Raw genomic sequence first — 24477 nt, 5'->3', positions numbered from 1 at the left:
AGCAGCGGGAGAAAGAATTGGTAGTTGCTGTTATATCGATCAATCTCCATTATGTTTGACATGCACTTCTGAATTAGAATAATGATCGATGTATACATTTTTTAAGTCCCGTGGCAACGCACGAACATTCAACTAGTACTTCTAGTGTAGTGTAGTCATCAAGGCCGGCAACATCATCAACCACAACATACTCCTTACTGAACCCATTAACAGAGGGATCAATTCACTTGCTTCAAATCAAATAAACATACATACATAGAGATAACAGTTGCAGGTAATCAACCAACTTGTCCTTTATATGTATAAATACATACTCCCTCCGTCCGAAAATACTTGTCAGAGAAATGGATGAATCTAGACGTACTTTAGATATAGATACATCCAATTTTATCCATCTCTCTGACAAGTATTTCGGGACGGAGGGAGTACATTCCAGTCTTCCAATTATTACTTTTCTGCAACCAAATTGGCAGCATTGCCCACTGATAAGCGCGGCGCGGCACGGCCAAAATGAATGGATACCGCAAGTCAATTCAGTTAAACAAAACCAAACCATACCCATACTAGCTAGCTAGCTAGCTACACATGATGCTAACTACTACTACTGTTGATATATAGATACTCCTATGTACAGACACACACACACAGAGATAGTAGATAGCAACAAGATAAAATCACTGACTCCCTCCAACCAGACCATCAACCAGCATGTAGTATATTCATATTCTCCTGCTATGCCTCCAACAGCCTCTCTCACTATGCTTCTGAATCATCTAGGGTTTCCAAGACATTATATTGCTTCCTCTCACCAACACTCCGCCACAAAACGCCTGCCTGCCTTGTTCAGGAAGCCCAAGCCTCAATGCACGACCCAGGGCACCTAGATTATTATATTATTCTGAATACTCCCTCCTTGTACCACCACTCAAAGGTCTCATGCCTCTCCGCTGTCGTCATCCTCTCCTGTTTCTTCTTGGCAGTAGAGTGTATTTAGCTCTTCTTGCAGCTGCAACAAGTAATGCATCATCATCATCATTTTATTATGGTGTTCATTTTCGCTTTTTCTTTTTGTTATTTGTTATGTTATTAAATGCTCTAATTCGACATCCCTAAGTCATATTTTGTTGAATACAAGTCCATTTACCACCCTCCATCAGCTGTTACATATAGATATTGCTCGATACTGACCTCAACATGCTTCAGCTTTGATGCAATCAACTCGTCGGTTAAACAAATCATCCTGCAAGGGTCAAACATTTTCAATATGCAACTATCTATGTGATTATCCCTTCCAAATATCAACTGCATGCCAAGAAAATCAACCTACCTTGACTGTAATTCGAATACTTTTGCAAGTAGTTTCCGTTCTCTCTCAGCACTGCCCGTTTCAACCTGCCAAAAGTATGCAAGTATCAATACTACTGTAATGAACATAAACAAACTCATCTTGTAAAGCAATTATGTTCATTAAATAAAAATGATGAACTCTGCATTTGATTTTTTTATATATATATATTAAGCTAAAGAGAAGCTTACCCCTGTATCACCCTCCATAGTCTGAACTCTAGTGTGCGGCCCTGGAGAAAATAAAATATTTTATTTTAATCATAGAAAGGGGAAATTGAAACTTTGAGCAGCTACAGTAGAAATTTATTACCATTGGGTTTCTCATTCTGTTGCAAGTTACTCCCTCTGTAAAGAAATATAAGAGCATTTAGATTACTACTTTAGTGATCTAAACGCTCTTATATTTGTTTACGGAGGGAGTACTCATTAGGTTCGTGATGATATCCTGTGAAAAGGAAATGGAAAATGGTCAACTGTACAGCAGTAAATATATTTGTAATGCACATGCGTTGAGGGGGGGGGGGGCATTATATAGAGTTTCTTCCATACTTGCTGAAATGTGGTCTGCTGTACAAGGTTTTCAAGATGGGGAATCAGAATTGATGCAGATACTGAGCTGTCACGGAATTCCTTCCGATGATGACTATTATTAGACTGCAAAACCAATGCATTCAGACATAAATCAATTAACTGAAATGATATGCACCACAAATCTACGAAACATCTTTGATATAATAATAGTAATAACATACATAATCCAACATGTCAAGACTGCCAATTTCAACGTGCATGCTTTAGAATTCAGTTCTAGCATGCAACTTATCCATGATTATAGTAAACGTTAGCTTGATATCATGCCATGCGGTTGATGTTTCTAAAAGAAAATATGACAAATCATATCCAGAAATAATTTAACAGCACTATGGAAATTCTTAAACGAGGGGTACAAAGGTACACAGTAAAGAACATCAGAAAGAGAACACGCTCCTTCATCTCTTTCATAAAAATAACTGCACAAAACTTAAAATATTTCAGTTGCTCTAATCTTGTTTTGTTTAGTTTGAGAGCTTGGGGGAAAATCACCCCACAGAAAGAAAAAAACAATTTAGTGCAACAATACATTATCTTAATTAGTTGAAAGTTTTTTTCTTTCCACAAATGATACTTCAGGCAACATGAAAGCATACCATTGACTTAGCCTTCACTGGCCAAGCACCAACACTGGCTGATCTTTTCATTGTAGAGACCTGAGTTCTTACCTCCTGTGGTTTAGGTGAAATTTTGACCACTGGAATTTCCTGAACCTGTCAGTAGACTTTATTAAGTTCTCACTGAAGTCTTGTTTTGCTCATAAGCACTACCTATTCAAGTGTATGCGTTGCTCAACAGGTAACGTACCTTCGCCAGATCCACATTTTCAGATGTTACGGAAAGTCGGCCTTTTATTTCCACCCTAGGTTTGTCTCCCAAGGAGCCCACATATCCTGCAAAATAAAGACAGAAAATTACATGCGACTCCCAAGTCTTTTTATATGCATTTACAGAAGTGGTGAACATTTGTGTAAGAATGATAAATGTTGTACCCCTATCTCAAAAAGACTGGATACAAGCAAGCTATGTATTTGCTGAAGCATGCTGTGTGCTGTGCTGATGTGCTACGTTGATGTTAAACATGACTGGAGGTCTATAGTCTACACTGACACAAGTGGTGCACAGTTGCGTTAGAACAGTGGATGCTTTTATCCTACCTCCAGAAGACCGAATAGGGGCAGACAGACTATTTGCAGAAGCACGAGTTGAAAGTGAAAGCGGACCACTAAGATCATCGATTCTTCCCGTGTCACTCTTTTGTTTATTAGGTGATCGAACTCCTGCATCCCTGTGAAGAGGAACAAAAATCAAATGCAATTTAAACTGGTATGCTAATGCAAACTTCTAACAGAGTGGAACACTGATTCAAGGAAGAGCTCTTTTAGAGTAATCATCATTAGTTATTATAGACTATCCATCCTAATAAAAAAGTATCAGAATAATTAGGATTGCGTTTACTCCACTGTCAAGTATTGTACATATATCATTATAATAAAAAAACTATTTTTATAATTACTTTAGGGCTACAAAAAAATATCAAGGATGTCAACGGCATGCAAGTTTAAACAAAGAAGTCCATAATGACCTTTATATACAGTTAGATTTCACTCGTACTCTATCCACAATCCACATATAAAGGAGAACTGTGCTCTGTGTCTGATACTCAGATATGAAAACTTTCATGTATCTATCAACATGCTTCTTCAAAAACAAATTTGGTCATGACTTATAAACAGAACCTCTTAAAAACTTGAAGGTTGATCAGGAAGAACTGAACAGCAGTTCTATAGTAAGAGCGCAAACAGATTAAAGTGGGCTTCGTTTTCTTTCTTATGTTTTTTATATGTAACAGATCAAACAGAATGTGATAAGTTAGAAGAAATTGTCGAACATACTTATCAATAATATAACCTCTTTCAATCAGTGAACTACTGCGGGTACCAGAATACATAACCGGACCAGAGAATGTCCTTTGTCTTTGTCTAACTTCACTCCTGCGGTTTCCACCCTCAGAACCTTGCTTCGATGTAGAGGACAATGAATCATTTTCTGTTCCTTGCTTTACGTGTCCATCAACCATCCTTGGACTATCAGCATTGCCAAGGTCAGAAGCGAATTCATCACTTGTTTCAGGGCCATTTCCACCTGGATTTACTGCAGTGGTACAAGTTCGTTCACTGAAATATAACAAAATAGTATGAATACACTACTAGCAGGAAAACAATATGCATCAAGGCTCGCTAATCCTCCTCTTGTTATAAGAACAAAAATGATCCTATAGAGTTGGATCGATGCTGAAACGTTACATACTGATTCAACCTGTGGTTATTTCCATTCAGAAGCGTTGATTGTCCAAAATGACTCTCAAAAGATGTGCCCTGCCAATAGACCATTCACAAAAGAAACATTTGTATCATTCTCTCTTGCATATAGAAAAATATTTAGATATAACGCAACAGGGAATGCAGATGCTTTTTACAATGATAGAAGTTAGTGAGAAACTGCAGGACAGTAACCAAAGGGTTGCAGATCTTTGCCCTGTACAATAACATTTCTAGCATCACAAGAGATAAATATACTCTTCAGATTCAGGAAGAAGCATTTGTGGCACTCCTTTTATCACTAGCTAATCATGCCCTTTTCAAATTAGATAAATGGCCTCCGATCCAAATTAGATAAAGTTGTACTAGAGCTGCGACAATTAATTTGGACCGGAGGGAGTATAGTTTTCTCCTACGATAATCATACTCCTATATGATATCACTTCTCTTGGATGCACTCCAGAAAACTTTGTCATCAAGTACATTTGCAGGCTCTTTCTATCATCGCTGTAGCACAGGTTTAACGTTATTAATTTTGAAATGGAATCAAATCAAACAAACCTTATCAACTTCATTTATTCGGACACTGTCATCATCTTCCTTCAATTCAGGTGGATCGTCATCATTAATCTGCATAAATTTGGGAGCTTATTTGTAAGGTCATATCAGAGTCACTTACGCCTCAAAAATGTGTGAGCAATGTAGACATGTAGCAAATTCTTAGAAATTATGGAAGCTACTGCTTTACCAGTAATGCTTGAGCCTTGAGATCCTCAATATCAAAGTGCCATGCGCTGACACCTCGTTGATACTCACTCTGTTGAACAAACCACAAGAAAGTCACCTAAGCGGATTGAAGGACGGAATTGCATGCGTGCATTTCTAAAACAGATAAATAATACAAGTTGCACTGTCTTCATGAATTGTTTACAACACAGTGTACTGGACAAGTTCACTTTGCAGGGAAAGCTCTACAGCAAACAGAAGCACCTTAATTTGCAAGTAGGCAGGATATCTCTATGCAAACTGAATAAAATGTTATTAATTGTTTGTATGCGAAACGAAACAGCTCATATCCAGGTGAGCATCTTTCAGTGATTTCTAGCTTAACTTGGTTAATTATACAAAACCAATGTCTCTCAGACATGTTTTAGCTATCGTCTTCATCGTCAAAACAATGGTCATATTATACCCAATTACTAAAATTGGTTGGCTAGTGAGTCTTATTTTGTTCTGTGATTCCAAAAATCATCAAGATTGCTAGTTCACTTTGCATAGAGTAGATAAAATAAGAAGAATTTCATGGCCTCAAATGGAAAGAACTGCACCAAAAGCAAAAAATAACATAAGAGAGTGTTAATATCACAAACCATGGAAAGTGCTTCCTGTTCAGATGAAGCCAGGTGTGCTGCATCTTTTTGCTGAAAAAGCACAGTAATTTACTGAGATATTGTTTCCAGTGTCAAGTAAAAGAAGAAGATGGCACAAGAGCAAAACCTGGAGTGCCTTCACACGATCCCACAGAGGGGGCAAATCGGTTAAGATGCTCTTAACTGTCAGCTGTGGGGCCTTTGTGTTCTTGAAAAACGAATGCTTTAGTAACTTCTCAGCTGTTGGCCGCTTAGTTTGATCTTTTACCAAGCACATTGCAACCATTTCCTTCAAAGACTGATTACAGCTGAAAAGCCTTCATTAGAAAGGTAAACATTGTAATGTAATATATCCACTCCGTAATAACAACTGAAGTGGCTTCCTAAGACAACTAGGTATTGCTGTTAAAACATAACCAAAAGACACAAGCCAAGAACTGGACCAGTACTACCTTTGAGAATTTTCTATCGCGGTCATAGTCAAGACCTGGTGGTGCATTTTGAAGGGTCATGAGAAGAACCTGCATCCAACAAGGTAAACTGCAGTTAAACAGAAAGTTCACATGCACAGGTTGCCACATTCGACAATGCCCTTGTACACTTCAATTGCTAATTTAATGGACAAGACCGTCGAGCTTATTGTTAAATTTTACAAGACTGTTGAACATCAGTAAGTATAAGCAAGTTCGTGAAAAGTAGGCATACACATGTAGCATAATGGAATTTTACCCAAGTGGGGAGTTTTTTTTTTTTTTGCTAGGCTAAAAAAGATGTGTCGTAAGTGCGGAATACAGGGATTTTTTGGCATAACAGTATCATGGCATAGCAAGATGATGAGAACCTCATGTCTGCAAACTGCTAACAGGACACCATGGTGAAAATTTTAGTATAAGAGCAACTACAGAAGAAAAGGCAATTATGAAGCTGATCAAACACTTGCTTAATAGTACTTGCTCTTTTGCAAGACAGACAACAACAACAACAACAACAACAACAACAACGACAACAACGACAACAACAACAACGACAACAACAACAACAACAACAACAACAACAACGACAACAACAACAACAACAAAAAGATACAACAAGGCTGTTTCTCAACAACAACAAAAAGATACAACAAGGCCATCCAGGCTACATACATAATACATACTCTAATACATGCATACACGCAAACCAGAGCCACCACCCACTGAACTGGCCATAAACTCTCTCAATGTTAGCTCATCAGCTGAGCTGGTCTCACATGCTGCCAGCAGTGGGGGGAAAACTAGGGTTGCCACACTTATCAAGTTGGATCTAGTATCCTGCAAATTACAACAAACTTCGGCGCCAAAGCGGACTCTCCAAAACATGCTTTGGGGTGCAAGAATATATAGAATGGCCTTAAGCCAGCAAACACAGCCAACGTAAGTCGATGTAGACAAACTGTGGGTCAAGACGCAGCTCAAGAAAGATCGCTGGCACCCGATAACGCCCAACTGGCACATAAGGTTGGGCATCCCTTCGCAGCAGCCATCCTGCCTTCCACCATCTGCCGCTACCGGCAAACTTGCGCCCTCCACTGACATGCTTCTTGCCGTCAGAGAACCATACCAACTCATTCACCACTTCTCCAGCGGCAATACACAGGACGAAGGATATGTAACCTTCAATGTGCTCTAACGTTTTGTCCTTCAGTGTGCTCTGTTCACAGTTTTGTAGCCACTTCTCCACATTCAAGGACCAAGGATATGTAACCTGCAATAGACAACACGCCACCACTCAATTTCCAACCTGAGACCATTGCCCTAGTTTTTGGCAAAAGAAGACAAAATCACAACATGAAATGGCAAAGATGCTCATCAAAGGCATTACAGGAACAGAATCTCGGATTTAGGGCAGATTATCAAGTTGCCACATGTATCTTTCCAGAAAATAATATCAACTTTCTTTTTTGATAACTTACAGCAGGAAAGGCTCCCACTGTTCTATATTAAAAAAAAGGATGTACATGGCACCGGAACCATTTTTCCTGCTATATCTTTGGCATGGAGAAGTGTCACAGCCACGAAAATGGTCATGTAGAAGCTAAAGAGAAGTGTGTACAGCTAATCAGTTACTCCCTTCCAAATAAATGTAGGTCACTTGGCCATTTTTTGTACTTCACTATGCTCTATTCACAATTTTGTAGACATTTTAATCCACATTTCCTATTATGCCCCCAAACTATTACTCCCATCAGCAGAGTTGCCGCTTTGGAAAGAAAACATGCACGGGCACTTTGGAGCAAGAGAAAGGAATGATGATAATTTAGCCTATTCATTTTACTGGGCCCATTGCTAATAGTCAAATACAATGTACTTTTGTGGACGGAGGGAATATCAAATATGCTTTAAAACAGTGTTCCAAATATCGGCCGAGATAACAGTCAACTGGCCAGTCAATCGTGTCTAGTTAATCATGTCTCGGAGGGTGGCCGATGCGAAAAACCTATTCAGCTGAGAAAATTGCCCAGGCAGGTAATCAGTCTGACAGGCCGAAAAATCGGTTGTCAGACCAAATTTTTGGGTGAGCAGCGATGAACTGGGCTGGCAGTTTTGGGCTGCTAGAGCCCAAATTTTCCAGCCCGTGCACATCTCCAGCTGCTTCACTTCTTACGGTTGGTGGGGGGGGGGGGGGGGGTTCGGGCTCCCGCTCATGATTCAAGCAGCCACCGGTCAGTTCCCACGGCGGCGCAACTCCCTCAGGATGGAGAGAGGCAGAGAGATGATAGGTGCTCGGTGTTAGACAGAGGATGAGAGGAAGCAAGAGCTAGGGACGTGCTCTGGGAAGGGAAAGAGAAGAGAGGAAGAAGGTGGCGGCTGGAGAAGGGGAAGAAGAGTGCTTGCACAGGGAGGGGGGGGGGGGGGCTTTTTACACACCCACCGCTGGAACAATAGTGGGCGAATGGGCATCAGCTTACCAGCGGCGAGGACAGCCCAAATGTGACTTATGCAGAAAGAAAAGACAAAAAGGATAGTAGAGGGACAAGCAGAATATGGCTAACACAGAGCTACATGTTTGGTATGGCCCTAGTTAACCCACCGATAAATGCAGTTAAATGGCCAATTCGCCTATTAATCCCTATTCAGCACCTGACCGAGATGGTACCAGTTACCACTATCCTGAACATTTCTTGAAAATCAATTAAAACTCTCTCCATTTGCTCACTACCGAATAAGTGAAGCAATAATACCAAGTTGTTTTCATCTACTATATCAAATTTACTAAAAGTGTTAATGAGATAACAGTTGTCATAGTCTGTATGGCAGCAATGTAAAAGTGATAGCAATATTGCAAACCTGAAACCACTAGTGCAAATTAGCAGTTCTCAACCATGGATGGCATACAGTACTGAATCATTAACAACAGTCGAGTTGCAGCATGACAATGGTGGTGCTTGAATCTTTGCATAAACAATATTAACCTTCTTTTTTGAGAAGTTACTGCGGGAGAGGCTCCTACTGCTCTATATTAAAAAACAGAGTATGTAAATGGCACCAGGACCATTTTTCTTGATATATCTTTGGCATGGATTTGTGTGTTACAGTACTGAATCATTAACAACAGTCGAGTTGCAGCATGACAATGGTGGTGCTTGAATCTTTGCAAAAACAATATTCACCTACTTTTTTGAGAAGTTACAGCAGGAGAGGCTCCTACTGCTCTATATTAAAAAACAGAGTATGTACATGGCACCAGGACCATTTTTCTTGATATATCTTTGGCATGGATTTGTGTGTTACATGTGTTGCAGCCACGAAAATGCACATGTAGGAACTAAAGAAAAGAAAAAGGAGTAGAAACAAATGTAGGTCACTTAGGAATTTTGTTTTCCTTCAATGTGCTCAGTTGACAACTTTGTAGGCACTTCTCCACATTTCCTATTATGCCCAAAACTATTACTCCCATGAACAAGCCGACCTTGCCTCCTTGGAAAGAAAACATGCAGGGGAACTTTGGAGCAAGAGAAAGGAATGATGATAATTTTAGCCTACACAATAGTTATTGTATGGTTTGTGCCCGTGGCTAATGGTCTACTACAATGTAATTTTGTGGACAGAGGGAATAACAAATATGGCTTTCAAAGCAAAGAATACTCTCTCCCCCCCAACTGCTGAAAACAAGAGGATGATACAGTAGCAAGTTTACCAGTTCATAGAGTTGGTGCCGAGATCTGCGGCGGGTGGCCCCTGTACAGGTGAGCATGCAACATTTTGTGCTTGGACACATACATCCTCTCGAGTTGCAATGCCTTGAGCTCCAGTGCAAAATACTCAATATCCGGACTCTCTGATGAAGCGCTCCCGAACCAGGGCCAATCAAGTGAAATCCCTCTCAGGAGCAAGTACTCCTCATCAGAACCTATGATGCGCCAGTGATAGTCGGGCAATGGGTGATCTTTCGTTTCGTGTTGCCACTCTTCATTGCGTTTGCCTGGCCAGGTCTTGTAGTACAAGTCCAATGTGTTTCTACCAATATTGAGCAGCCCAATCCTGCCCTGCCCTGCCTCCAGAATGGCGAACCGCCTCTCGTCGTTGCCAGGCGGGAGGTCGACAATGGAGAACTCCATCGTGCCGGCGTCAAGCATGAGCAGCTTCTCCATCCACTCCAACAGCCAGCAGAAGCAGCCCTGCACGTAGTGGCGCCGCTCGTACAAGGCGTCCAGCGCGAAGTCGTTGGACAACTCGCTTGAGCCGTAGCTGCGCCACTCGCCGGTATGCGAGGAGAAGACGAACACGGCGACCCTGTCCTCGCACAGCACCTTGCCGATGACCCTAAAGGGCACGCCGTCGTCGCGCAGGTCCTCGGCGCTGGCCGGCGCAAGGAAGGGCTCGAAGTCGAGCATGCCCCACCGCAGGACGGGGGCCGCCAGGTCGTCGGGGACGGGCGGGACGCGGACGCAGCGGCGGAAGAGCGGGTCGGCGACGACGAGGTCAACAAAGGTGGTGGAGGTAGCGTCGGCGAAGCTGCCGCGGCCGTGGGAGCTGGGGACCGCGGAGAAGAGCACGCGGCCGTCACGCGCGTCGCGGGGGCTCCAGCAGGCGGCGTCGTCGGGGAGGAAGGAGAAGGTGAAGTCGGCGGCCCGCGCGAGGGCGCGCGCGGCCGGGGCGGAGGGGTGCGGCGGGCGGGCGGCGTAGAAGTCCTCCCGGAGGAAGCCGAGGACCGGGGCCCTGTGGAGCGCGCGGAATCGGCGCCGGAACGGGAGCGCGGACGTGATGGCCCGGAAGGAGGCGCAGGCGGCCGACGCCCGCGCGACGTCCCCCGCCGTCGTGAGCCGCAGGAAGATGTCCTCCAGGATGCCGTCCGGGAGGTGCGGCTGCTGCAGAGGCGGGGCGTCGGCGTCGGCGTCCGGGGGCGGCGCGGCAGGGGCGTCGGCCTCCGGGAGCGGCGGGGGGGATTCGGCGTCCGTGGGCGGGGAGGGGGCGTCTCCGTCAGGATTAGGCGGAGGGGGAGGCTCGTCGGCGGTGGGTGGCGTGGCCATTGGCGCGGATGTGGCGGCCGGCCGGCGGTGGGAATGGGAGAGGGGAACTGGATTTGGGGCCTGCCGCGGGGAAGAAGAGTGAAGCGAGTGGGACTAGGGTTTGCAGGCTCTCGTCCGAGATCCGACAGAATACTATTACTCCGTGGAGAAATATAAGGGCGTATGTTTTTCCTTTTTGAGATTTATAAAGGCAACTCCAATGGGGCCACCCAAACGGACGGTGCATTTGTCCGTTTTTTGTTTGTTTGGATCGGCCGCCCGCCCTGCGTCTGCTTAGTTTTGCATTTGGGTCGGCAGTGCGTCCAACGCGCCGACCCATTTCATGTCCGCATTCAACTTTTAAATACAAAAGGCCCTCGGCTGATCATGCCAGCGGCCATGTCTCATGCCGGCACCATGCCATCGCCGGCATACAATGACGGCTTCAGAAAATACCACAGTTCATGCTGGCGCACTCGCCAGCCGGCCGGCACACATGCCAGCACACAAAAAAAGTGGGACTTGAGTTCGACCACGCCATCGCAGCTCCCGTGGTCGTGCCGGCACACCTGCCGGCATACAAAAAGATGGCTCTCGACGCCATAGATCACTCGTCGTCGAACTTGAACATGTCGGCATGCATCTTCTCGAACCACGGTCTCTTCCTTGGCGACACGGTGTTGAGATCCACCTTCATGATCTCTATCCCGGTCATCATGCTTGCAAGAGCCACTTCTTTCGCCTTTGTCTTGGTGTTGGCGGCCTCGATCCCCGGCATCTTGGCTTGCTTCTCCGCCTCGAGCTCGAACATCTTGGCTTGCTTCTCGGCGTCAAGATCAAGCCTCCTCCTTTGGATCTTCATGAAAGCATCCATTTGCTCCGCCTTGAAACGTCGACGCTCCTCCTTCCTTGAGTCCTTCTTATTCATCATGACGTCCACGCTTGCGATCAAGGCGTTGGTGACCGCATCTCGCTTGTCCTCCTTCTTGGAGTTGGTCGCCGTCCAGGTCGATGCCGACCTGATCACGCATGAAGGCCACCTGATCGGGATCATAGCCAGCGACCGGCGTGAACGCCCCGTGGCCCTCCTGGCTTTGTGTCTCGTCGGGATCGTAGCCAAGCGCCCGGCGCACCGCCCTCGAAGATGAGGTTTTGCATGTAGTCCTCGTCGACGGTGGACGGCATTTCCTCGAACGGGTTACGGGCGTCCGGGAGCCCGCCGGCCGGCGTCTGCCGTGCGCGTTTCCTCATGCCGCCGGACGACGAGCCACTGACCATCGGGGTGGCGTTGAGGTCGATGGGCGCGGGCGCGGGCGTGGAAGGCGCGACCACGCTCACGTCGGGTGAGCACTCCCTGGAGAGGCGGGAGGCCTGCGGGTAGATGTGGAAGCCGGGGACCGGGTTGCAAGCCGACGCGTGGGGTGAGTCGGGCAGCACCATCCGAGGAAATGCCGACGAGCCGGTGCTGGCCGCGGCGACGGCGGCTTGGACGAGGTTGTGTTGGCTAGGGTTTACACCTAGCATGTAAAGCGCCTCCCTCGTTGCCGCCGCGACGCGGGCGTGGGTGAACTCCTGCTGCGCGGTGGCGACGGCTGCGGCCTCATCCCTCGCATCCGCGGCGTGCCTCCAGCCCTTCCTCTTGGCCGACTCCCTTACCCGTTGTTCGGACGTCGGCGCCTTCTTCGGCTTGGTAGCGGCGGCGGTCTTGCGCGGGGCACGAGGCTTGCCTTTCTCGGAGGGGGCGACGGCGCCGGACGAGGCGAGGCCGACGGCGGCGTCGAGGTCGAGGTCGATGGCGTTCTCCATGGCTGGTTGGGGGGCGGGGGCGCGCGCGGGCGGGAGCATTTTTGGGGAAAATGGTGGTGGCTACCACCGACCAGTGGGCCCGGTGAGAGTAGGCACGCGCGCGTTCATCTCGTATCCGCGCCGACGTAAATCAGACTCAAAATTGGGTCTGAAATGAGTCGCCCGCGGACGAAAAAGGACGCGCGTCCGTTTCGGTCAGCGCGTTCCGCGTCGACCCAAACGGATATGGGCGGACGAAATAGGTCGCCTCATTAGAGTTGCTCTAAGGGCGTATGTTAGAAAAAATAAGTTTCACTAGAGGGTACAACCAACCATACCATGTGTGTGATGTGAGTCCTTTTTGATTCTCCATCGTTACTTACTCACGGTGCGCCTCTTAAACAGCCCACGAAAAGTGATGCTTACCTTTAATTTTATTGGGGATCATTAGTGTTATGCACGGGAAGGGGCAAATGTCCTCTCGTCTGATGATGTCAAATGCGCTTTGGATTGCCATTTGTTGGTTCTAAGGTTGATTTGAACTTCAAATGACCGCTTTGTTGCAGTTTCCACTCTTCGGTTCCAGGGCAGTAACAGCAATGCTTGCATGACAACTCATCCTCATCGCTGGATTTGGCCCATTCCTTAATCTGTATTGGTTGGAGCTGTGTCGTGCCGGAATCGTTATGTGCTCTGCCATCTGCATGGCTATTTTGATATAGTAAGCACACATCATCCTAGCATGAATTTGCGGTGCGGGTGCGGATCTTGAAGGTCACACCCAAAAGATGATCCAAGTAAGATTTTAGACGACACTTTTGGCTACTAGACCCTAAAGCTCTGAAGCTTAAGGCACATACGCGCTAATTTGTTGACCGCAGCAAGCAAACAGAGGGCAATAGAATCCTTACAATGCATTTCCTCAAAGATAAAAATATAGAATTGGCCTCACATTTACAAGAATGTACAATTCAGTGGATTCGATGTTCGGGGTGGGGCGTTGGCGTCCTGTTGAGGCGGACGGGTGGTGGCGGTCGGCTACGTGGGACTGGTGGGGGTAGGTGAAGGTGAAGCCATTTACATGGGTTGGGGCGGTCGGCTGGTGGTGGAAGTAGGGAAGAGGATGGATTTGGGGCATGCCACGAGGCGAAAGAGTGAAGCGAGCGCAAGCAAGGGACTAGTGTTTGCAGGCTCTCATCGGAGATCCGCGGAGTAATAACAACCGGTGGCAGAGGAAAATGGCTCTCTGGGTTTATTAAATCATGCCAAAATTAAGTTTCATATGGGATACATGTCTGCGAGTCCATTTTAAATCTGCATCACTGCACACTCACGTTTTTCCTTTTTGAAAATAATGGGCAGCACCCTTATATTCATTCACTTAGAAAAATGTTCGTTACAAATAATGGCCCTGATTTTATCAGGTGGCTCACTAGACCAACAGGACCCAACATCAAATTCTGTAGGTTTTGCTAGTACACGAGCTGCCTCATTACAACATTGTGGCTCTTGAACAGCTCACGGAAAATGATGATATCTTTAGCTTCATTTTGGGATTATTAGTGTTATGTTGGGGGGGGGGGGGGGGGCAAATGTTCCCTCACTAATGTCAATGCGACTTCAACTCCAAATGGTTGAGTATCCAGTCTTTAGACCAGGGCACTAGAATATGTCATGTTTCGACAAAAACAAATGTAGTAAGCACACATCATTCTACCATGAATTTGTTGTGCGGGGTGCGGATCATCGAAGGGCGTATTCACATAAAGAGAAACAATTTAAGACTACTGTCTGCACCAAAAAGATGATCCAAGTAGGATTTTGGACAGCACTTTTGGCTATTGGACCCTGAAGCTGAAGGTACATACCCGCGCGAATTTGCTGACCACAACAAGCAAGCAGAGTGCGGTAGAAACCTTAATATGCTTTTCTTGAAAGTGAAAATTTAGACTAGCCTCACATTGACTTTTAATCTTGTGTACAAGAATGTACAATTCAATGGATTCAATGTCCTGGGGTGGGGCGTCGGCATCCTATTGAGACAGAGGGGTGGCGGCGGGGTGGGGATTAGCGAAGGCGAGGCCACTGGCGTGGGTGTGGCGGCCGCCCGGTTGAGTAGGGGAGAGGATGTGGATTTGGGGCTTGCGACAAGGCGAAAGAGTGACGTGAATGCAAGCAAGGGGAATAGGGTTTGTTGGCTCTCATCTGAGATCCGACGGAGTGACAACAACCAGTGGTGGAGGAAAGTGTATCTCTGGGTTTATTAACACGTGGAAAATTTAAGTTTCACCGGACAATACAACCAACCATATCATGTGCGATGTGTGAAAAAGCCAAAAGCTAATAACTCATTTTGATTTGGTGTATGTGAGTCCTTTTCTATTATGCGTCATTACTCACTCACACTATGGCTCTTGAACAATCGTGGAATGTGATGATTATCTTTAGTTTCACTAGAGATCATTAGTCTTATGTTCGGGAAGGGGCAAATGTCCTGTCGGCTAATGATGTCAAATGCGTTTAGGATTTCATGTGTCATTTGTCAGGTTGATTTAACTCCTGACAGTTGCTTTCCTGCAATACTGTCAGTATCCAGACTTCAATCTGAGGTAGTGGAATGCATTTAGGTAGTGGAATTTCTGATGTTTCACAAAAAACAAATGTAGTAAGCACACATCATTCCCAGCATGAATTCTGTACTGCTGGGCGTGGATTAGTGAAGGCCGTATTTACATACAGAGAAAAAAAAATTAAGACTACTGCCTGCACTCAAAAGATGATCCGGGTGTGATTTTGGACGACACTTTCGGTTGTTGGACCCTGAAGCTGAAGGTACCTACGCGCGCGAGTTTGCTGACCGCAGCAAAACAAAGGGCAATAGAATCCTTATAATTATTTTTCCAAAAGTGAAATTTTAGAACTGGGCTCACATTGACCATGAGTTGCATGTACAAAGAATGTATACAATTTAGTGTCTAGGAGTGGGGCGTCGATGTCCTGTTGAGGCGGAGGGGTGGCGACGGTCGGTGGCTTAGGGTGGTGGGTGTAGGCAAATGTGAGGTCAATCAAGTTGGTGTGGTGATCAGCTGGTTGTGGGAGTGGGAGAGAAAGGAGGTGGGTTTAGAGCCTGTTATGGGCTGCGTGGGGGGAGGCGAAGGCGAGGTCATTGGCATGGATGTGGCGGGCGGCCGGCAATGGAAATGGAAGAAGCGAGGTGGATTTGGGGCTTTCCGTGGGACGGAAGAGTGAAGCAAGTGCAAGGAAGGGACTAGGGTTTGCCGGGCCCCATCCGAGATCTGACAGAGTAACAACAACATGTGGCTCTCCTGGTTTATATTAACTCATGGGAGAATTAAGCGACTTTCATCACAGGGACCAACCAAGCAGACCAACAAGTACTTGAGCCAAAACCACAACACTTATTAGGGAATACAAAAATAATAACAAGTCACATTGATTTTGTGTCACGAGTCCTTTTGATTTTGTATCTTTAATTTCGCGTCATTTCTCGCACTGTGGTTCGTGAACAGCCTGCGGTAAAAACGTACGGAAATGTTAACGCCCACGCGTGTGGGCGTTTGCATCTCGCCCACACGCGTGGATCCGCGTCCATTCGTGAGCGCACGAACTTGGCATGTTTCTAGTGCCACGTAAGACTGACCTGGTGTGTGGGCGTTCAGCCGGTCGCCCACACGGCCGTTTCACCACATAGGAGGGGCTGGTGTGTGGGTGTTCAGCAGTTCGCCCACATGCCACTTTGCACGCACACACAAGGGCTAGTGTGTGGGCATTTGGCATCTTGCCCACACGTCCTTCTCCTCTCCCACACCCAAGCTGCTAGTTGCCATGTGTTTTTGCACTGCACATGGCAACTGCCCCTAGTGTGCTTTTATAAGCAGGTGGCAACTCTCTTTTTTTACCCAAGTTTGCCATGTGTTTTGCAGGGTACACGGCAACTGCCTAGTGTGCACGTAGGCAGATGACAACTCTCTTTTACCGAGTTGCCATATGTTTTTGCATGGTACATGGCAACTGCCCTAACGTGCATGTACATGGCAACTGCCCTAACGTGCACGTAAGCAGATGGCAACTCTTCCTTTTTACATGGCAACTGTCCTAGCATGCTTGTGAGCACATGACAACTCTCTCAACTGCCTAGTGTTAGTATGTGGCAACTCCTAAAGTTATGAAATCATGGCAACTACATTAGATCAGACCATACATGGCAACTGCAGTTGAGCAACCATGGCAACTGCAGTTGTCCGACATGGCAACCGTACTTCAGCGACATGGCAACTGCAATTAAACGAACATGGACGAGGGTCTGGACCATGGCAACTGCGGGCGCGCAGTGACCGTCACGCGTGGCGTGCGAGACCAGGAGGTACGGGGCCTGACATACGGGCGTGTGGGCGTTATCAACTTCGCCCACACGCACGCGTGTGAGAGGGATCGGGAAGGGAAAAAAGAGGCGTGTGGGCGCTAATTGTTTTGCCCACATGTAGGTGTGTGGGCTGTTCCTCTTATACACCACACAAAATGTGTGGGCGGACTTCCTAACACCCACACGTGTGGCACTTATCGGATCAGTGTTACAGTACAAGCGTAGGTCGCCGGGGTCCGGGCCGGGGAAGGGGCAAAAATTGTCCTCTCAGCAACAAGGTTAACTTCGACTCAACACATCTTTCACAGATGCCCAATACCTGACAATAAAATAATAGGCAAGAACAATGTAGACAGTTCAGTGGACGACACTTGCAACATCTCCAACAACTCCACTTTCCCCCAAAAATTCCTGGTAGTGGAGGAGTTGGGCCAAAAAAAATCAGCTCCGACAACTCCCCTTTCCTCAATAAATTTATTCATAGGATGAAACTGGCGCCTTATTACTTTCAGCAACAAATTACTCATACGAAACTAAAATTTAGGCCTCTTTTGGTTCACAGGATAGGATTATCATAGGAATAGGAATCTTATAGGAAATGAGATGACATGTATCTCAAATTCTATGAGTAGGAATAGAAAACAAGATGTCATTTGGTTGACACCAAAGGAATTTTTTCATTGAGTCTAGGCTCTTTTTTATTTTCCTATGAAATGTGGAGGATAGGAACCAATCCTATGTAGGAATAGGAATCTATTCCTATGAACCAAAGGGCTATAAAGAAAAAAATCCTATAAGAATCCTATCCTCTAGAATTCCTATGAAATTCCTCTAAACCAAAGGAGGCCTTATTAGTGAAATGACTTCACACACGACAAGATTGGACGATCTGCGAACGATACACGGTGCGCATGCATCAGCTAACAGGAAAACCAACTGCCTCCTGCATGTACGTGCGCTGCTGATGCTGCCACACGGGATCGTGCGCACATCGGCTGCTATTTCGTCGTGTGTATAGAAAAATGCAAGCGCGTCGTCTCTGCAAGAAACTGTCAGAAGCAGTGATTGTTTCCTCTCATAGAACTGCATCAGATATGAATTTACGGCGCGGGATACGGATCATCCAACGCTGTATTTACAGAGCAACGGTTGACCGACCGATCGTCAGCAACAAAACAATTTGAGATCACCACTGTCTTGGCACACAAAGATGATGAGAGTTCAATCTTAGAATATAAGCTTGGCTGCTGGGCCCTGAAGGTACATAGGCAGGCAGGAACTTATTGAACGCAGCAAACGAACAGAGGACAATAGAATCTCACATTGCTTGCTGTGAAGTCCATTTTGTTGGCGCAAAATTAGAACCTGGATGCACATTGACTCTGCGTCGCATATATAAGGTGCCAGTTGTGTGTTTCAGAAATGTGGTGAACTTTACACCCAGGACAAAATGCCCATTACCTGAAAAGCAAATAGGTAAGAAGAGGAGCAAATCAGAGCTTAGGGTCAAGAGCTCAAGATTTCGTATTCTTGCTGAACTAGAGTTCAACTCATGCTCATCATATACAAGAAATACAGTCCAAGAAATTCACCATTATAGTCATGTATTTAACCACGTGTTTGCAATGTGCCAACATGGTAGTGTCAAATGCTACAGATGGATGTCAAGATACCAGATTAAGACATGCATTCAGATACTTTATTCAGATTGCATGAATCCACAATGCAGAAAGATAAGTTTCCTCCAAAATGGCAGTCGTTCATCATTCATTCATTTGATAAAAGTGCATATTCATCAGTCCATATGTCTGTTACTCAGTTTGCGAATGAAAAGCTTAGAGAAATACAATAGATTTAAAGGAAAATTAGAGAAGGCATTTTTAACTGCCCGAAAAGATGAGGATGTTTCTCAGTTGGCCTCCAGAGTTTGGACTAACATCAAATATGTTGTAAAAATCCCCTGTACTACAGGTACATATATTTTTGCATAATAAGAATTTTCAAATAGAAAATCAGCTGAAGGACTACCAATGTTTTGCTTATCCAATGTTCATCTAAAAAATTCTAAGCATATCGTACATGATTTACTCAGGCCAGCAAACATGTTTTCTCTCCAGGTTCATAGGAAACTGAAATTCATTAACTCAGCAAGTCAGCATCCATGAGATGGTCAAAACAGGTTTGATTTGCACCATAATAATTTATGGTGCAGGATAAATTTCAAGTCATTGAGCACTATACTTACAGACGAAGGATTGCCTGCAGTGGAATACTTAGAGACGAAGGATTGCCTGCAGTGGAATACTTAGAGACGAAGGATTGCCTGCAGTGGAATAATTTAAGATCAATGTCTCAGCACCCAAAGATGATCAGAGTATCATTTTAGACTATGCTTTTGTCTGCTGAAGCCTGAAGATAGATACCATCCTTCCAATGATACAATCAACCAAGTGTGATCTGTGCAAAAGTACAGAAATTAATACCTCGTTTTGATTTTGTGTCATGAGTCCTTTTGATTCTGCATCATTACTCACTCACACTGGTTTTTGAACAGCTCGCGGAAAAAATGGTTATCTTAATCTTCACTGCGGAATTCGAGTTACAACAGAAGACACCCTTCTCTACCACCGTGCCTAGGCTCACGTGCTTATCCTGCGAAAATTAGCAAATTAGTTCACGTCTGCTTGTAAAAATTAACACTAAACATGTACTACGATGTTGGCCGCAAACGGACCCACTTTCATAGTTAATTGGCAAGTGTCAGGAGGTCGCCGGGAAGGGTAAAAACTGTCCTCTCCACTGGCAAATGCGTTTAGGATTCCTTGTGTCGGCTCTAAGGTTAACTTTCAACTCCAAACGACTGTTTAGCTGCAATACTGTCTGTATCCAGCATACAGTCTGGGGCAGTAGCATCTCCAATGTTCATCTGAAACAAAAATGTAAGCACATCATATATGAAAGAACTAAGAAGATTGTTTCGTCTGCAGGATGTTCATAGGACTGCATTACATATGAATTTACAGTGCAGGATGCAGATCACTGAACACTGTATCTACAGAGCAACCAAACAATTTAAGATCATTATCTTGGCACCCAAAGATGATAAGAGTTGAATCTTATAATATACATTTGCCTGCTGGACCCTGAAGGTTCATACGCCGCCGCGTTCATTCACAGCACATAGAAACTCTATTCAGATTTTGTTGGCGCAGGAAACAAACAGAGGGCAATAGAATCCTCACACTGCTTGTCATGAGGTCCATCTTGTTGGCGCAAAATTAGAACATAGATGTGCATTGACTTCGCGTTGGATGTATAAGGTGTTAATTTAATATTTCAGAAATGCAGTGGCCATTATACCTAGGACCAAATGTCAAATACATGAAAAGCAAATAGGCAAGAAGAATGTATCCAGTCCCGTGGACAACACTTGCCTTGATCAGTCATGCACATGAGCAGATGAGAGCTTGTGACCAAGAGTTCAGGATTCTCATAGACTTGCTGAACTAAAGGTCTTCTCATGCTCTTCATATACAAGAAATTCAGACCAAGAATTCACCATCATAGTTATGTATTTAACCATTTGTTTGCAATGCGTCAACATGGTACTGTCAAATGCTACAGATGGATGTGAAGATACCAGCTGAAGATATATATTCAGATTGTATGGATCCACAATACAGAAAGATAAGTATCAGAGGCAGATGTGTTTCCTCCAGAATGAGAGTGATTCATTCATTCATTTGATAAAAGTGTATATTCCTCGCCCATATGTCAGTTGGCAACTCAAAGGCTTAGAGAAGGCTCATATGCTGGATCTAAGGGGAATTAGAGAAGGCTCAGATGCTAGATTTAAGAGGAATTAGAGAAGGCATTTCAAGGTCTCAATTGGCCTTTGGAGTTTGGACTAGTAGCCAATATGCTGTAAAAATCCTCTGCATGTAAGTATAAGCTCCAGTGCATAGCGGACGGCTAAAGCGTCCGGAGAATGTCAAGAGAGGGCGGGGTAGACCGAATTTGACATGGGAGGAGTCCGTTAAGAGAGACCTGAAGGATTGGAGTATCACCAAAGAGCTAGCTATGGACAGGGGTGCGTGGAAGCTTGCTATCCATGTGCCAGAGCCATGAGTTGGTTGCGAGATCTTATGGGTTTCACCTCTAGCCTACCCCAACTTGTTTGGGACTAAAGGCTTTGTTGTTGTTGTTGTTGTTGTATGTAAGTATATAATTCTGCATAAGAATTTCAAAAAAGTAAAATCAGCTGAAGGACTTCCATTGTTTTGCTTATCCAATGTTCATCTAAAATATTCTAAGCACATCCTACATGAATGACTCAGACCAGCAAGCAATGTTTTCTCTCCAGGTTCATATGAAACTGAAAGTTATCAACTCGGCAAGTTAGCATCCATGAGAAGGTCAAACAGCTTTGAATTACACTGCATAAGAATTCATGGTGCAGGTTACAAGTCATTGAGCACCATAATTACGAACGAAGGATCGCCTGAAGTGAAATAACTAAAGATCGTTGTCTCAGCACCCAAAGCTAATCAGAGTAGAATTTTAGACTATATAATATACTTTTGGCTGCTGAAGCCTGAAGATAGATATACCATCCCTTCTGCCAGCAACTTGTCAAACGTAGCAAACAAACAGAAGCCAATACAATACTTACAATGCTTGTCCTGAAGCATATTTTGTGTGAATCATGTAGGGTCTCTCTTGTCTTTGCCAGATACACACTGGGCATTGTGTCACATCATATATGATGTCAATTGTTTAACTCAAGGATAGTGACCTTATTATACTCAGGACAAAATGCCTGATACCTGCAAAGCACATAGGCAAGAAGAATGGACAGTTCACTGGACACTTGATGAATCATACGAATGAACAAGCAAAAGCTTCAGGCCAACACAGGCCAAGACTCTCATTTCATACATTTAATCGTAGGACTATAGTTCAACTCACGCTCTTCACGTACGGGAAATGTGGGCTAACATATTCATCATTTCAATTATGTAGATTAACTACAATTTTGAACTATACTGATTTAAATATCCCCATTGCTATGTGCCAAGATGATAATGTAAAATGCTACTGATGGATACCAAGATAACATATATTCAGAATGTACCACACAGTACAGAAAGACAAGTTTGCTATCATAATCGAACACAGACAAGTTTGCTTCAAAATGGTATGGTATAAATTGTCTGATTCATTCATATGAGAAAAGCACATGACATAGTAACTTAATCAACAGTCTTGTAGGATCAAACTTTAAACCTCCTTATTTCTACCCTGAGACAAACAACAATAACTTCAGCCAACCTCTACTGCAATGGCCACACTGTATCAGCTTCTAAGGGTGGGAAATCCAAACCAAGCTCCATTTTAACCAAACTATTGATTCCAACTCTATGGCTGCTGCTTGGGGTCGCGGTACCCAGCATCCACAAGGACCTTCTCCTTCTTGGCAAGCTCGATGTCGTTATCAACCATCATCTCAACTAGCTGCTGGAAGCCAACCTTGGGCTTCCACCCAAGCACTCTCCTTGACTTGGATGAATCTCCCTGCAGGCAGTCCACCTCCGAAGGGCGAAAGTACTTCTTGTCAATGACCACATGATCCTTCCAGTTGAGGCCGGCATACCCAAAAGCAGCCTGCAAGAACTCCTCCACGGTGTGGCACTCTTCAGTGGCGACAACATAATCATCAGGCTTGTCCTGCTGGAGCATGAGCCACATGGCCTCAACATAATCCCCGGCGAAGCCCCAATCCCTGGCGGCGGAGAGGTTGCCGAGGAAGACCTTGGTCTGGAGCCCGACCTTGATGCGGCCGATGGCGCGGGTGATCTTGCGGGTGACGAAGTTCTCGCCGCGCCGGGGGGACTCGTGGTTGAAGAGCACGCCGTTGCAGGCGAAGAGGCCGTACGCCTCGCGGTAGTTGACGGTGTACCAGTGCGCGGCGACCTTGGCGGCGGCGTAGGGGGAGCGCGGGTGGAAGGGGGTGGCCTCGCTCTGCGGCGGCGGCGTGGAGCCGAACATCTCCGAGGACCCCGCCTGGTAGTAGCGCATGGGCTTCGAGGAGAGGCGGACGGCCTCGAGCAGGCGGAGCGCGCCCGTGGCGGTGACGTCGGCGGTGTAGTCGGGCACCTCGAAGGAGACGGCGACGTGGGACTGGGCGGCGAGGTTGTAGACCTCGTCGGGGAGCACGTGGTCGAGCGCGCGGCGGAGGGAGGACGAGTCGGAGAGGTCGGCGTAGTGGAGGCGCATCGGCGGGCGCGCGGCGGAGGGGGTCGCGTGCGGGTCGTGGTAGATGTGGTCCAGGCGCTGGGTGTTGAAGTTGGAGGAGCGGCGGATGAGGCCGTGCACCTCGTACCCCTTGGACAGGAGCAGCTCAGTCAGGTAGCTCCCGTCCTGCCCCGTGATGCCCGTCACCAGCGCCACCCTCCGCGGCGGCGCCAGGGAACGGGGCACCGCCTCCGCCTCGGCGCCGGCGCCGCCGTTGGAGTGCGGCGCGGAGGAGTCGGCCATTCCGAGATCTGAGAGTGGGATGTGATTTGGGGGGAGAACGGTGATTTGGGGGAGGAAGGAGGCGATGGGGCCCAGGAGTACTTGTAGGGCCCGGAGACTTTGGGTCTGGGTCAGCTTCTACTGCCTGGAAAAAATCTGGACAATGGATAGAAATTGACACTTGTACTATTTTTCATTCCTATTATTCCTACTAGTATTTATTGGGCCAACTTTGAAACTTTTAGTACTGTTGAAAATTCTTTTGTCATGATGTTGAGATAAAAAAAATTGGCGAGGAAGATAAAAAAGAATTTGACAATACTAAAACTTTAAACTTGGGGTCGAGGTAGCCGAGCGGCAACTGGATTTTTGAGTGTTGCCAGCACTGTCGACCTCTCCTTTTTGTCTTTAAGCAGGCCTCTACCCATCTCTATCTCCTTCATTGTCTTCAGTGTGTTGTGGATGATGTCAGCTTGAATCTGCAGGATGCACCTATGCTCATTTTTCAGCTTCAGTTTTCCATCTGTATCTCAATCTTAGCCTGCTCCTCAAGCTGCTACTTTTTCTGCTTAAGTTCTATGATAGCCTCATTGGTTTAATCCATGCCATGAGACTTCAGACCATCTTGGTAGTCAAATAATTTGGACACATTATCCACAAATTGGCTGTACATAT

General features: G+C 45.7%; 3 protein-coding genes across 3 annotated transcripts; all 3 read right to left on the bottom strand.

Moving 5' to 3' along the window:
* Positions 1 to 545: 545 nt before the first annotated feature.
* On the bottom strand, positions 546 to 8816 carry LOC123152952 (uncharacterized). Its single transcript, XM_044572308.1, has 19 exons — positions 8772 to 8816; positions 7062 to 7372; positions 6082 to 6169; positions 5757 to 5927; positions 5630 to 5680; positions 5008 to 5076; positions 4821 to 4889; positions 4249 to 4316; positions 3834 to 4115; positions 3096 to 3226; positions 2746 to 2831; positions 2535 to 2651; positions 1897 to 2001; positions 1771 to 1792; positions 1658 to 1690; positions 1537 to 1577; positions 1328 to 1392; positions 1189 to 1240; positions 546 to 1006 (listed from the first exon to the last, which is right to left on the bottom strand). Exons 1-19 carry the CDS (start codon positions 8814 to 8816, stop codon positions 935 to 937), a joined length of 1878 nt encoding a protein of 625 aa, XP_044428243.1. The 3' UTR covers positions 546 to 934.
* Positions 6695 to 11268, bottom strand: LOC123149351 (uncharacterized). The gene is made up of 2 exons (XM_044568994.1): positions 9806 to 11268; positions 6695 to 7372 (listed from the first exon to the last, which is right to left on the bottom strand). Exon 1 carries the CDS (start codon positions 11136 to 11138, stop codon positions 9810 to 9812), a length of 1329 nt encoding a protein of 442 aa, XP_044424929.1. The 5' UTR covers positions 11139 to 11268; the 3' UTR covers positions 6695 to 7372; positions 9806 to 9809.
* Positions 11269 to 22486: 11218 nt separating this feature from the next.
* LOC123150035 (GDP-mannose 4,6 dehydratase 1) lies at positions 22487 to 23883 on the bottom strand. The gene has a single exon (XM_044569835.1). The coding sequence runs from the start codon at positions 23821 to 23823 to the stop codon at positions 22705 to 22707; it is 1119 nt and encodes a 372-aa protein (XP_044425770.1). The 5' UTR covers positions 23824 to 23883; the 3' UTR covers positions 22487 to 22704.
* Between the last annotated feature and the right edge of the window lie 594 nt (positions 23884 to 24477).

The sequence above is a fragment of the Triticum aestivum genome, chromosome 7A (assembly GCF_018294505.1).
Source record: "Triticum aestivum cultivar Chinese Spring chromosome 7A, IWGSC CS RefSeq v2.1, whole genome shotgun sequence".
Taxonomy (NCBI): Eukaryota; Viridiplantae; Streptophyta; class Magnoliopsida; order Poales; family Poaceae; genus Triticum; species Triticum aestivum.
The sequence above is the reverse complement of the archived record's forward strand: the minus strand, read 5'-3'. Positions and strand labels throughout refer to the sequence as shown.

Coding starts and splice junctions, on each gene's coding strand:
- LOC123152952 (XM_044572308.1), bottom strand. CDS start 8,816: ATGGAGAGAGTTTTAATTGATTTTCAAGAAATGTTCAGGATAGTG. Junction 5,077..5,629: donor AACAGGAAGCACTTTCCATG/GTTTGTGATATT, acceptor TTTGTTCAACAG/AGTGAGTATCAACGAGGTGT. Junction 3,227..3,833: donor AGAGGTTATATTATTGATAA/GTATGTTCGACA, acceptor TCCTCTTCACAG/GGATGCAGGAGTTCGATCAC.
- LOC123149351 (XM_044568994.1), bottom strand. CDS start 11,138: ATGGCCACGCCACCCACCGCCGACGAGCCTCCCCCTCCGCCTAATCCT.
- LOC123150035 (XM_044569835.1), bottom strand. CDS start 23,823: ATGGCCGACTCCTCCGCGCCGCACTCCAACGGCGGCGCCGGCGCCGAG.